Here is a 14,064-nt window from a genome sequence, read left to right on the forward strand (position 1 = left end):
ACTCTTTTCAAATATGATACTAAACGATTACCATAATTATGTACTCTAGTATTTACATGGTACTTCAAAGAATTGCTGTCTGTTAACATTCCCGTTCTCAAGTTACTAAACTAAAAAGGTAAAACTATAGTGCAATAAGTGCAAACATATAACGTAACTATAAACTGGGTGAATGTGTTTATTGATTAATTAATTATATTTTTTAAAATACAGTTACAGCAAATCTACTGTGAAGTAAGTTGTAGGTTTGACAGACCCGTTAGATTTCTCCCGGTATAAACAATGGAGCAACCCAGCTAACGAAAATATGTTGAAAATTAAGTTAGGAAAGTTTTACCAACAGTTAAGAAAAAAATATTTATGAATGTTCTCTAAACAATCAAAAATGTTTTAAAAATGTTTTGTTTACACTTTATTTTAAGGTGACGTTGTTACATTGTACTTACTCAAATATGTACCGTTAAATAAACAAGTAATATTAATTAACTACATGTACTTACTATAGAGTTACGGTTAGGGTTTGGTTTAAAGTCCCCCTGTGGTGAAAATCAGGTTTTCACCGGAACGAATCGAGAGTCTCCTCAACGGATTGAAGCGCGCGTCCGAGTGAAGACTGCGGCGTGTGTGCGCGAGCCACAAGAGAGCACTGTATCAGCGCCACTGATCGCAGCGGCAACGAGCACTTTGATCACTTGATTAAAAAAACACATTTCAGCGCTAGATTGCTTCTTATTTAACAAACGAACGAAACAAATAATTTGCTAGTTAGCTGGAGATGTTTTATTTATTTGTATTGGTACATCCGTGCCGCGAGATGTTTCAAAAGTGGTGGGGACAACATCGACCCTGGCAAAAAGAGGTGGGGACACGTCCCACCCGCAAATTACGCCTATGATGACGAGACACGAGGAGAAATTGACAAAGAACTGTCCGACACAGCCCACGTAGCTCTCACTACAGATGGATGGACCTCCAGGGCCACTGAAAGTTTCCTCACAGTGACCGCTCACTCACTATATTACTTCAAAAAGGGAAATGAGAAGCTGTGTTTTGCAAACACGCCCCATTTATGAAATAAATAAATAAATAATTAGATAATTAAGCTATATATCATATGCTGAAGTAAATTTTTGGAGTGTTAAAGATTAAAAGAAAATAGAACCGTACAGAACCGAAAACCGTGACCCTAAAACCGTGATACGAACTGAACCGTGGGTTTTGTGAACCGTGCCACCCCTAGTTTATGTGTCTATGTGGTGTTTTTAATATGCTTTAAGACAAAGCATGTGTAAATTCATAAGTCGACACCATTGCTGAGTATTTCCTCCTTAAAACTACAGTGAACCAAAGACCAATCAGATCAACGTGTGATCGTCAACCAGTGGATCTCTGAGCTGAGTGAGTGGAGGCGGGGCTCATTTGCATATTCATGCAATTTTTCAAGGAAAAAACTTTTAAATATGTAATTTTTGTGATCAGAAATGAGTTTAAAGGGATACAATTATTGAATACTGGGGGACTTAAAGGTTTGTTACTTGTAATTATGCTATATTACTATAGTAAGTACATGTAGTAACATAACTACGTCACCTTAAGATAAAAGTGTTACTAACGTTTTTTTCTCAGTTATGCGAACATTAAGGGAATGTCCATTTTGCACACATTATGGGATCGTTCTGAAAACAAGTAACATTTAAAAATGTTAGTTTCACAAATAAATGTTCAACGAACAGTGTATGAATAATGTTTTTCTGCTAACATTTTCATAACGTTGAGAAAGCTTTCCCTGCCAATGTTCTGAGAAAATCACCTGGTTTATTTCAAATGAACAGTGCAGTGAAATGCATCGTGGTGTTGCTTTATCCGTGAAGGGTATGGGATGATGTGATATCCTGTAGAAGTGGCAGAGGTTGTGTAGTACAGTAGTTTCAGTTCTTCAGGCTGTTTGTTTGGCCCATATGAAGGCGTTTATGTCAGCTGGGAGGGTTCTCTGCCTCATGAATGTGTTTCACATGCTGACCTTGCCTTCTGGGTTTCTCACTGCTGTGGAATGAGGAGAACGTCAATTGCTGGTTATCTTGCATGGCCTTGTGTGTTTGTTTCTTGTGTTTTTAAACACTTGAAATCTTGTGGCATGGTCAATTTAATTCCATTGAAAGGCAGATGTGCATCATTTCTAGATATTTCCAACAATGCAGCCATGAAGGATTTGATTTCCAGACATGTGGATGATGTCAGCAGTTATATCACTTGTTTTGCAGTTGTTCAGTTGTAAACAAAGATTTCCAAAGTGTGTTGTAATTCTAGTATTTGTTCTACACCTTTATTATCATTTACTGGGTTTTACTTACATGCCTCTGCAAACCTTTGCTAAACTGCATTTATCATCATGCAGTGCAGAAATTTATGAGACTTTGGGCCCTATCTTGCACCCAGCGCAATTGACTTTGTACACGGACGCATGTATCATTCCTATTTTGCACCCGCGCAAAGCGGACTTTTCCCTCCACCGAAGCACGTCGGTTAACTAAGAAATACACTTGCGCTCCCCGGGGCGGTTCAGCGCAAAGAGGAGGCGTGTTCCGGCGCAAACGTTCCCTCATGCTATTTTACAGGTTTAGAAAACAATTGCGCCACTAACCGAAAAAAACAGTTTAAAGTCAGTGGCGCGTTGCGCATGTTATTAATATGCTATTTTAAGGGCGCATGCTTGGCCTTAATCAATGTAGCGTGTGCACAACGCGCATACACTTTGATTCTCTCATCTACACACAGACGCAGCAGTTATCATTTTTGCAAATCATACATTATTACGAAAGATAAATAGATAGATAGATAGATAGATAGATAGATAGATAGATAGATAGATAGATAGATAGATAGACAGTTTATTATAAAAGCATACATCTAGCTTACACATTTACCCAAATTATCATACGCCTGTTTAACCGAAGTTAATTTGGGTGTGTTTCTCCATCCCCAACGTCCCTGACGGGAACGTCGGTCTCCTCGGCTGTGAACCGCTCCTCGCGGGCGCCTGGCAAATCCGCCGTTATAATAGGAATCGGCTTTAGAACAAGCGCGCCTGCTCTTAAAGGGAATGTGAGATGACGCTCTGATTGGTTTATTTCACGTTACTCCCAAACCACACCTATGAATAATGAAGCTACTTCAGACCAACCCCTTTTAGATTTGCGCCAGGCGCAAGAGTCATTTATCCCGCCGGGAAAATAGCAACAGCGCCGAGACCCGCCCACAAAGTTACTTGCGCTTTGCGCTTTGACACTTGCGTTTCAGATCGTTAAAATAGGGCCCAGTATGTGCTTTATTTGCTTAAAAGTGAATCTTAAAGGGTTAGTTAGGCCTAACCCAAAAAGGAAAATTGTCATTAATTAATTACTCACCCTCATGTCGTTCCAAATCCATACGGCTTTTGGTCATCTTCGAAACACAAATGAAGATATTTTTAATATTTTCTCATTGTTGTACATCCATTGAAAGTCCAATCAACCTAAATATTCACGTTTATAAAAGCTACTTAAATGTCCTAATTGAACTAGAGCCTAATCCTGACTTAATTTAAGCCCTGTCTGTGAAACCAGGCCTTAAGAGTTTTAATTTACTCGCATATAAACACTGATCACATTAATATGCTCAACGAATAAACCTCATTGGTTCAAGCCCGTTTGAGCTGTCGTTTACCCCCGTCTCAAAACCAGAGTTGTGGATTTCCATACTTGTTTCCTAGTTGGACGTCTGACTTAAAGTGAGATTTATTTTTTAAGATTCACTTTTCCAAAATCAGAAGTTAGAAATATAAGCTATATATTGTGGAATAATGAGTCAAAATCTGGAACAACACTTTTAGAAAGTGATTTTTCACTAATATTTACAACAGGATCTGCATTTTCATGGGTTTAAATAAAATATAGTTTTTATAAGATACAATAAATGCATCAAAACGACTTCTTTCCTGGTAAAAAATAAACTTGATTTTCAAAAGTCGATTAATTTGCGACAGCTGAATGTAACATTTTTGACTAGCTAAACATACCAGTCTCTGAGTAACATGCAATTTATTTAAGCCAGAAAATAAACTTCCATAAAATATGTACAAGGAACTATGCATAAAGCATTTTATAATTACCCAAAAATCAAACATAGTTCACCCTTCACGCACGTTATCATGTCCTCCAAACACTTAGGCTGGCAGTCGTCTGGAATATTACAACTAAAACCATTTTCCAATAAAAGATGAGAAACATTTAACTTGTTTTGTTAGGTGTAATTGCCTGTCAGCAGATTTTGACTCTAATCCTCGGAAAGGTGTAACACATCAGCCAGTAATTATGAGTAAACGGGTTTGCTTACATGGGTTTGGTGTGGGAACTTTTACTGGTTCTCAGAGGTTCTCAGTTGTGGGTGGATGTTCACTGGACCCGATCAACATACCCCAGTCCCAGGGTGAGAGGAACAAGTGAACGCTGAGATCCTGAGATCCTGATGTGGGTCACTTAACCCTGGATTACTTCAGACGGACGGTCCCTGCTATTAGTGTTGTGCAAGTTGCTCTGAATAAGCCGTGAGTGCAAAACACTTGGTACATGTCCAGTGACAGGCTGTTGCATGTTGAGAGTGCAGAGGTTATGGTTATTAGAGTCACGGTTTGGGGAAAAAAGCGAATTGCAATTTTTCTGAAAGAATTGCAAGATACAATTGCAGTTTACACACACACACACACACACACTCTCACGTGCACGCACACACACACACACACACACTAATCAAGATTAAAACCAAAACTAATTGTATATCATTATGGCTGCGCTTCACTCTGAAACACACAGCCTTTTTTTTTTTTTTTTGCATTAAACCATATCGCGATTTTTTTTAATCCACACTGCTCCTGATCATCTGTAATAACTCTATATAAACTAACCTGTACATTATGTGAGCTTTGATCATAATGAGCGCAGATGAATATTGGCACAATAACTGGGCCAAAAGCCACACAGCTGGCGATGACAGGAGATCTGTGGTTATTCTTATAGACACACTTTCTTCCCAGTCCACTGTTGTTCTGTACATGGCACTGCTGAACTGCATGCAAAGTCCTTCACGTCCTGACCGAGGAAAGAGCATTGTGCTTAATGAGGCGGACACCTTCAGGTTACATATTAAACCCCAGAAGCGGAGACAAACAAGAACATCAAACAGAATGATATGCTAAAACTTGTATGGGATTGTTTTCAGGGTTTGTAACACACACACACACACACACACACACATGCTAACACACTCACACTCACACACACACACGACACACACACACACACACACACACACACACACACACACACACACACACACACACACACACACACACACACACATGCTATCACACTCACACACACACACGACACACACACACACACACACACACACACACACACACACACACACACACACACACACACACACACACACACACACACACACACACACACACACACACACACACACACACACACACACACACACACACACACACACACACACACACACACACACACACACACACACGTAGGTTAATGGCAGATAAACTAAAAGTACTGAAAACGGATATTATAGTTAGTTAACTTAAACAGGTAAAACCATAAAAAACATTTCCGTCACTTGCATTAAAAATGAATGTTAACTGAAATAAAATAAAATGTACAAAATGTAACTCTTTCCAACTCTTAGCTACTTTCCAAGGCAATATTTCTTACTTTCATTTAGTTTAACTTGATGGACTAAAATAACTAAAACTACAACTAAAATAAAAATGTATAAAAACTTTATAGACATATTTACAAAAAAAAAATCATAACAATGTCAACAACATACAACAGAATTATTAAAACTTTAACTTCAATTAAAATGAAACCGGAAAATATATATATAAAAAAAACAAATAAAAACTATAATAGTATCTCAATGATATTAAAATAACACTGCTGTGCAGAAATATTTTATGCGTGAATCTGAAACCTAAACATGTCTGGGTTCACCATAAACAGAGTTTATATTCAAAATTACTTTGCATAAAGAAATAAATCTAAAATATATATATTTTTTGCATTGTGATCTTATTTTTTTAAATAATTGATAGATATTTTTTTCATTATCACCACTGAAAGTAATAGAAATTAAGATAAGGAAAAAAAAAAAAATGTCTAAACGCTATAAAAGTGCTTAATTGCTATAAAAGTGATGATTATCTAAATAGTTTTCATTTTCTTTATGTAAAATATAGAATTTCTGGATATTTTTCTGGATAGTTGACGAATTGTAACTGTTTTTCTTGTAAGTGGAGATGGAGAAGGTTGTGTCTGAGGGTTTGCCCTTTTGTAAAGTGATTTGTTTTGTGTGCTACTATCATAATCAACATGCTTTATAACTTATTCTTTTCCTTTGAAAGAAAAGGTCAAATGGTGGTGAAGTGAATTTGATGTTTTTCTAGGATAACTTCATCTCTTCACTTTTCGAGGCACACATGCTGCGTCCTGAGGACTCCTGACTCCTGATGCTAGAGATTGATTTTTAAAAGCTTTACTGGATATTGTAACTTGAATACTCAAGGTTTTTTGTTCTGGCCAGATATCATGCGATAAGCTTCTGATTTGATGTGGGATGCGTGTCAGGCATTTCAAACACACACTATCACATATTTGTGATCATCTCTTTATCAGTGAAGCCTGGCGTTTCTGCACCACTAGCGGCACCAAATGCTTTTAGAAGACATTTTACCAAATACAGAAGAAACCTTCAAACAATTCAACTCAGCTATTCAGCAACACTTTCTGTGCACTCATGTACATGTACACACACACACACACACACACACCTGGAGACACCTCATACGCCTCTGTGATTTATGAACCGTAATGTGTTTATAAGTGATCTATGGTATCGCAATAAATCAGCTTTAGTCACTCTCTGATTATTACGTGTCATCAGGCACGGGCTTGTTTACTTTCGCACAGACTCTTGAGTTGAGAAATATTAAATAAACTGTAAAGAGTCACGGCACTAATGAAGCGCCGAACTGTAAAATGAGCTATTTATGAGTGTAAGTGACCTTTAACTCCAATTTAGCCTTGATATTGTCTGAGTTTATCTCAGTTTTATGGAGAGTTGACTCATTGGTACAGTATGTGGAAGAATGCTGTGATCGGAAAGCAAGAAAACACATATTCCTGTCGTCCTGAAGGGGGCGCCGTTCACCTGTTTGTTCCATCTCTCCCTCATTCTTCAAGAAAGCTTCTGCCTCAAGATGTGTGCCACTATTTTTCTTTAAATGCAAGACCCATGAACATGCGTATGAAGAATTTTAGACCACCATAAGAATATACTGTGAGTGTAACGTTTCTTGTGTAAAGTTGATGATTGTTTTGTTAAAAGAACTTTCTCATCATTGATTATTCTAACCAGTTACTAATGCTTGATTCTCATTCAGCCGTTATTGATTTATTCTGCAAGCGTAATCGTCTGATGAAGCTCTGATGAAGCAAGTATTCGGCTGGTCATGTGATCTGAACATCATGACATTAAACACTTTTTCTTTTTCTTTCTTGTAAATTCATGTTAATTTTTATGTTCAACTTTTTAATGAGTAAAATCATTAAGCAGACGGGGTATTGCTTGACAAACCTGTTTGGAAACAGTCATTATTTTCTACCAGTGGTGCCGCCATTGATGCAGAAATTATATTCAAATTTAAAGTAAAAAATAAATGAAAATTGACCGATGCAGCACATCAATAGTTTCCTACAATAGTCTCTAAATGTTGAATGGATTGTGAGTGTCGTTTCATGTTGACTTTTTTGGACACTGGAATAATACACACAATTGTTCTGATCATTCATCTGTAGTGCTTCCATGTTTTGAAGAGCATTACGTCTAGACATATCCTCATAGATGAGATCATAACACATCCTCTCGGCTGATGTCTTTAAACACATTCATGAGGTGTAACAAGGTTGTTTTGATGACCTTGATTTTCCGCAGCGCTAATGAAGTCACAGCTCACATTGACTGATAGCAATGACATAATAACTGCATACTGTACACTGCCTCGCATTCTTTTTTACAATGCAAAAATTCTTTCAAACTGTAGCTTTGTCTATATGTACTATAGTTTTGTCTATGTTGTTGTTCATTTAGGAAGTGGCTTTCAGATATCTCAAAAATAATACAAATATGTGTTAAGAAAGAGTCATAAGTCAAGAACTTGAAGTGGAAGGATAGTGTGCTGTTTCAAACAACTTGTGAAAGGTTTGCAGAAATAAAACTTGTAAAAAGCCCCAAATAACTGGTTATTATTTATTTTTTAATATATATTTTAAAATTGTACTGTAAACATTGACTAGGGATGCACCGATATGAAAATTTTGTCCGATACCGATAACCGATAATTCTTTATATTTGAAAGCCGATAACCGATATATTGGCCGATAAATCTAATTCCAAATTTTTATATAATTTTTGAGAGCCTGATTACAAAAACAAAAATCTTACCATTAAAATCCATGTCCCAAACACACAATTATAATGCTTTCATTATAATTCTATGTAGCCGATATGACAGACTTGCGCTGCTCATGTTGCACTGAACCGAATTTTCCGAACCCATCATGTTGAACAGTGCGCATCTGAAGTGTCTCGGCTGAAGGAAATAATACATTATTTATCTGCTTTAATATATCGGCCAAATTTTCTCACCAGGCCGATAACGATAATAGTAAAAATGAACATATATCGGCCGATACCGATATGGTGGCCGATATTATTGTGCTTCCCTAACATTGACACATTTTGAAGCAATATGACTAAATACAAACGGCAAAGGTTAGGAAAGTAAGTTTCCTTCATTATTGTTTTGTGTGTGTGTGCAAAATGCAGGAGTAGATCCCAAAATTGTGATGGTTGACATAGTGATGATAACTATTGCAATGGTTTCATGGCTATAACCAAGAAAAAAGATGCCAACAGCGTTTTATGACGTAGATGTTTTTGACGAAAGACTGGAAACCTATTATTGTCCAGTATTTTTTAGTCCGGTCTTTATGCCTTCATTGGAAAAGGACAGAAGAGAACCGACACAAAGATATTTTGAAACATGTCTCTGTGTTGTTTTTGTCCATGCAATGAAAGTCAGTGTATTCCAGTGTTGTTTTGGACCCCATTGACTTTCCTTTAATGGACAAAACCAGTTGAAACTTCCTTGTGTGATTTGTATATGTACATTTCTGAAATACATAACTTAGACAGTTAGCTCTGATAACAGATCACTGTAAATTGTCAAGCATTTTGTAAAGCTGCTTTGAAACGATGCGTAATGTGAAAAGCGCTATACAAAAAAATATGAATTGTATGCAGACGAAAGAAAGTCATAAAGGTTTGTATATGATGACAGAAACCCTTTAATGCAAATGCCACTGGCACTGAAATACAATTTGATTGTCATTCCCATAAAGAACTGAAGTCTGTGTGTACAAAACAGGGTTAAACGCCGTGTAAAGGAATGGAAACGCTCATTATTTCCTTAAAGAAACAGGCCCGTTCATTGCTGTGTAGAACGTGTCACTGAATATGTTGCTCAGCACAATCATCACGTCCTCCGAGGTTCAGCTTTGGTGAAACTCAGCGCAGGGATCCGTCCTTATGAAAACATTCACCATGTTACTCAGCGTGTGCTGCTGGAAAACCTGACGGGACTCGTTCTGGACGGCTGTGAAGGAATACTGAGGGAGAAGGGAGAAGACGAGTCCCGACTCACACACACTCTCGTCTCTGTAGACATGCACAGCGTTCTGCTGGAAACACCTGAGCCGGGGACGATGAGGAGAGACGCTCTGCTGGTGACGCTCATGTGCTGCATGGGTCAGTGGATTCCTCCTGGCTTTGCTAAAGTCTGCAGGTTTTAGCTTGATTTTTCATTTTCCGGATCTGCAGAGTTTATCTCTGTCATGGGTTCAAAGTGCATGTTTCGCTGCTGCGGTCGGGTTGAGTTGACTCTGGTGGGACACCAACAGACTCATGCTTTGCTTTCTGGTAATTAGAAGGTGTGGCTGTTGCTCATACTTGGGATTAAAGATTAGAACAAATGTGACAAGTGTGGCTGCGTCATTTATGTCCAGGTTTTACCATATTGGTTAATTGGCGGATATTAGAGACTACGGTTACAATTTATTTTAAGGTGTCATTGTTTCAGTGTAATTATGTATTTAAGTACTGAGTAATATTAAGCAACTACATGTACTTACTATAGGGTTAGGGTAGGATTAGGATTTGGTTGAGGGTTATTTGCATGTAATTATGCATAATTTACTGTTATTACTACGGCAAATACATGTAACATATGTAACAAAGACACTGTAAAATAAAGTGTTACCGAGACTACTTCAATTCAGTGGTATTGATTGATGTTGGATATATATTGGCTGATATGCTTGATTGTGCCTGCTCTTTTCCTTGATGTTTACATTTTGATTGCCAAAAAAATATTTAATGCAGAGCTGCAAGATTAATCGTTTTAAACACCCACTCGATCTTATTCCTAAATGACAATGATTTGCTTGTGCCTATTAAACCTTTGACAAAATCTGATCCAGAGAGAGAGCAGTTGTCATGTACAGTATAGGGATGGCTTCACAAACACTCTTTTCAGCCACACAGTATCGCTATTTCTGTCTTACAAATATTCGAAATATCACAGAAGTACTGGGATACAAGTTTATAGTTCAGATATAAACCCTGATGTCTACGGTACTGATCAAAATAGAGCAAATCACCTTTTGAAAGTAACTTGATGCTTCAAATAATGATTGAATCGATTACATCATTACACCAGTAGGTGGCGACAAGTGACTGTTAAAAACTGTATTTGTCATTGAATAATTTATTCAAGAGATTCTTCAAAAACGCTGATTCATACAGTAATGAAACAAGTGAAGACTTTATGAGCGAGTCATTGAATAATTCACTCAACCGTTTTGAAGAAATCATTCATTTAGATGAAGTAAATGTTTTAAATGGACTGCAGCAATTAACATTTTGCCAGAACCTCTGGGTAAATTACATGTTATTTTGTGTAGTTGTCTGTTCAGAATCGTGGGAGAATCATGATCTTTAGTTTAAAGAAAATTGTGATTCTCAATTTATCTAGAATCGTGTTGCTCTAATTTAGCGACACTGTTAAATGTAATATTTTGCTAAACAGAAATAAAGGTCAATTTTGCATACTGTACACAATGATGTTGTCATGCCTAAATTCACGTGTAGCAAATGATTTTAAATATTTACATTTTTTATTTATTAGATGACAAAGTAGTGTTGTTGTTTACGAAAGCTAAAACTATTAAAAGTGTATTTCATTAATTTACATAAAACTTGAATAAAATAAAATGTAGATGAAAAACTTAAACTTAAAAAACAAACAAATGAAAATTAGAAATACAAATAAATGAAAGGATCTAAAAACAAAAACTAATAAAATTACAAAATCCATTACAAAATTACAAAAATTGCCTACAATTTAAATGAAACAAGTAAATGCAAAATAAAAGCAAATTCAAAATTTGAGTTAATACTATAATAGTAAAACTAACACTAAAATATCACTGCACACAGTATAGCATTTATTATTGCCCATATTTGCACATCAGTTATGTTCTGATTTCTGTTATTGTGTCACATTCAGCTTGTTAGGCGTTCTGGTCCTTGGATTTAAATGAATTTTTAATGGGAAAATATCCTTTTAAATCTCCCAGATAACATATCTGTGAAATAAACAAGACATGCGTCGATGCGTCGATGCGGTGCGCACACCATTTTCAAATGTTTTTTTGCATGATCATTGTGCTAATCTTTGTAATATCTCAAATCATGCTGCATGTTGAGGCGAGGTGTCTTTTTCTAAGCCATCAGACTTTTCTCCTGATGAATGATAGACTTCAGACAATCCCCTACACTTACATTTGAAGGAGAGAAACCGTTTCCAGAGAGCAGAATATCATGTTCAGCAACCACCCAGTAAATAGTAAATGCATAGCAACACGAGTTTTCACAGGCAAACACCACAGATGTCCCCCTAAAACATGTTTGTTTTTACTGTTTATTTGACGGTCATCCCTCTGTTTTAATTGACAGATGGTGAAATAGTCTCTGTTAGAGAACCGGGCCTTTTCAAATATTAACGTGCAACACTTAACAACTGGTCAAGTAATGATGACGATGATGATGATGATGACTATGTTTGATTCCGAGCATCTGCATGATGTTAAGCACTTTTTAAGTTTGCATTTTGCTTTATAAATGAAGCTGATTGTTCACTGATGGGGTTTTGAAACACTATTTGTATTTCCATCATACTGCTGGTTTATGAACAGACGAGTCCTCTCCCAGCTAAGCTGTCTGTGATGCGGGCCTGTCTGTTGCCATGGACACAGGAAACAAAATACTGTGGTTGGGAGAGCTGTGTAATGGAAGCAAGAGTTGCCCGGGATTCAGTCTTTTTCTGTAATTAGCTTTCACATCCTGTCCAGAGTTCTAGATTAGAAACATGACATTACAGCATGACAGAAACCTCACTCGCCAGCTAACATTAGTGTGTTTTTCATCAGCTAGCATTAGTGTTTTTTCCAGGTTGCAGCTTTTGTAAAACTCAGCAGAATGGGTACATGCTATTTTAATCTAAGGGCGTTTTCATATAAGACATTATATGTATATTTTATACATTATATTTTCAGATGAATACATTAACAGGTCTTCCCACTTCTTGTTCAAGTGTGGTTTTCTTTTTAAAATAAAATAATTACAAAAATTAAGTGTTAAATACTTAAACACTTAAACCCAATATTAAAGTTTACATTTAGCTGAATGTTTAAATATATATTTTTGGGGGTGCTGGATATAAACACAGGAAGTGGTAATGGGAACAAAACTATTTCAAAATAAGAGTCCCAATAAAACATAAACACAAACTAGTATCATGCTAGCCTAGCATTTGTTGTATTGCTTTTATGATGATTTAAAATCAATAATAGTTTTACAATCATCTTTACTGTAGTACAATAAAAGTATACGTGCCACTGGTTGAGCCAGTATCAGGTGTAATAGACAACTGGATATGATGCCAATGCTACATTTATTCTGAAAGCATTTCTAACATCAATCCTTCTTGTTTTTCAGATGAAAGAGACAGAGTCCAGAAAAAGACTTTTACAAAATGGATCAATCAGCACCTCTTTAAGGTATGTCTGTTTTTCTTCTTGTTTTTTATGGCATTGGGGTTGTGTATCAGTGCACATTACTGTGGTGACTGTTGCTTGAAGAAACACAACAAATATGTTGTGATCTGAATTATAGCAACAAACAAACAATTATAAATGTACGAACAATGAACTCTGAAAAGGAAGGTGTTAACATGTGCTTTAGGTCTGTTTGGGAGGGACCTGGAAACGCTTCATTAATTCTTCAGATGTGCCAAAGTCTTCAGGGCATTTACAGGACAACTTTGATTTTAAAAAAGAGTCCCATAATAAATGTTAGATCATATGATCAGTTTATTAACCGTGAAACACACGCTGACGTGCCTGAAAATCCCACGATATGCAGAATATACCGTTTCCTGTATAAAAATAAGTCGTCTAGCTCATTTTATTGTGAATAACATGTATAATATTGCTCAGTCAAACCTGTTTTATTTTCAGTATTTTCCATATGAGGTTCAACTACCTTTTCAAGTCTCTGCAAAATGTTTTGTGTTCATTTAGACTTCATTTCAGGCACTCCTAGGCAACAAACTTATCCAAGATGGCAAGTAACAGCACGTCCGGTGATTTTCAATTTAAGACACATCTGCAATCAGATAAATGACTTCATAGATAGCTTTGTTTTTATTACTGTCATAATTACTGTCAGTAGGGTAGCAAGATAATTCACCATAAAGAAAAAAACAAGTAACAAGATGTTGGATAATTTGGTATGACTAAGATAATTATTATAGTTCACTCTATG

At 36.5% G+C, this 14,064-nt stretch overlaps 1 protein-coding gene across 1 annotated transcript in view; it reads left to right on the plus strand.

Annotated features, from left to right (window-relative positions):
- dst (dystonin) overlaps positions 1–14,064 on the plus strand; it is a 197,152-nt gene that overhangs the window by 35,527 nt on the left and 147,561 nt on the right. The window contains 1 exon segment of the mRNA XM_084391266.1: positions 13,237–13,298. Coding sequence (XP_084247392.1) covers positions 13,237–13,298 — 62 coding nt within the window.

Source organism: Rutilus rutilus (assembly GCF_951802725.1).
Source record: "Rutilus rutilus genome assembly, chromosome: 20".
In the NCBI taxonomy this organism is placed as follows: Eukaryota; Metazoa; Chordata; class Actinopteri; order Cypriniformes; family Leuciscidae; genus Rutilus; species Rutilus rutilus.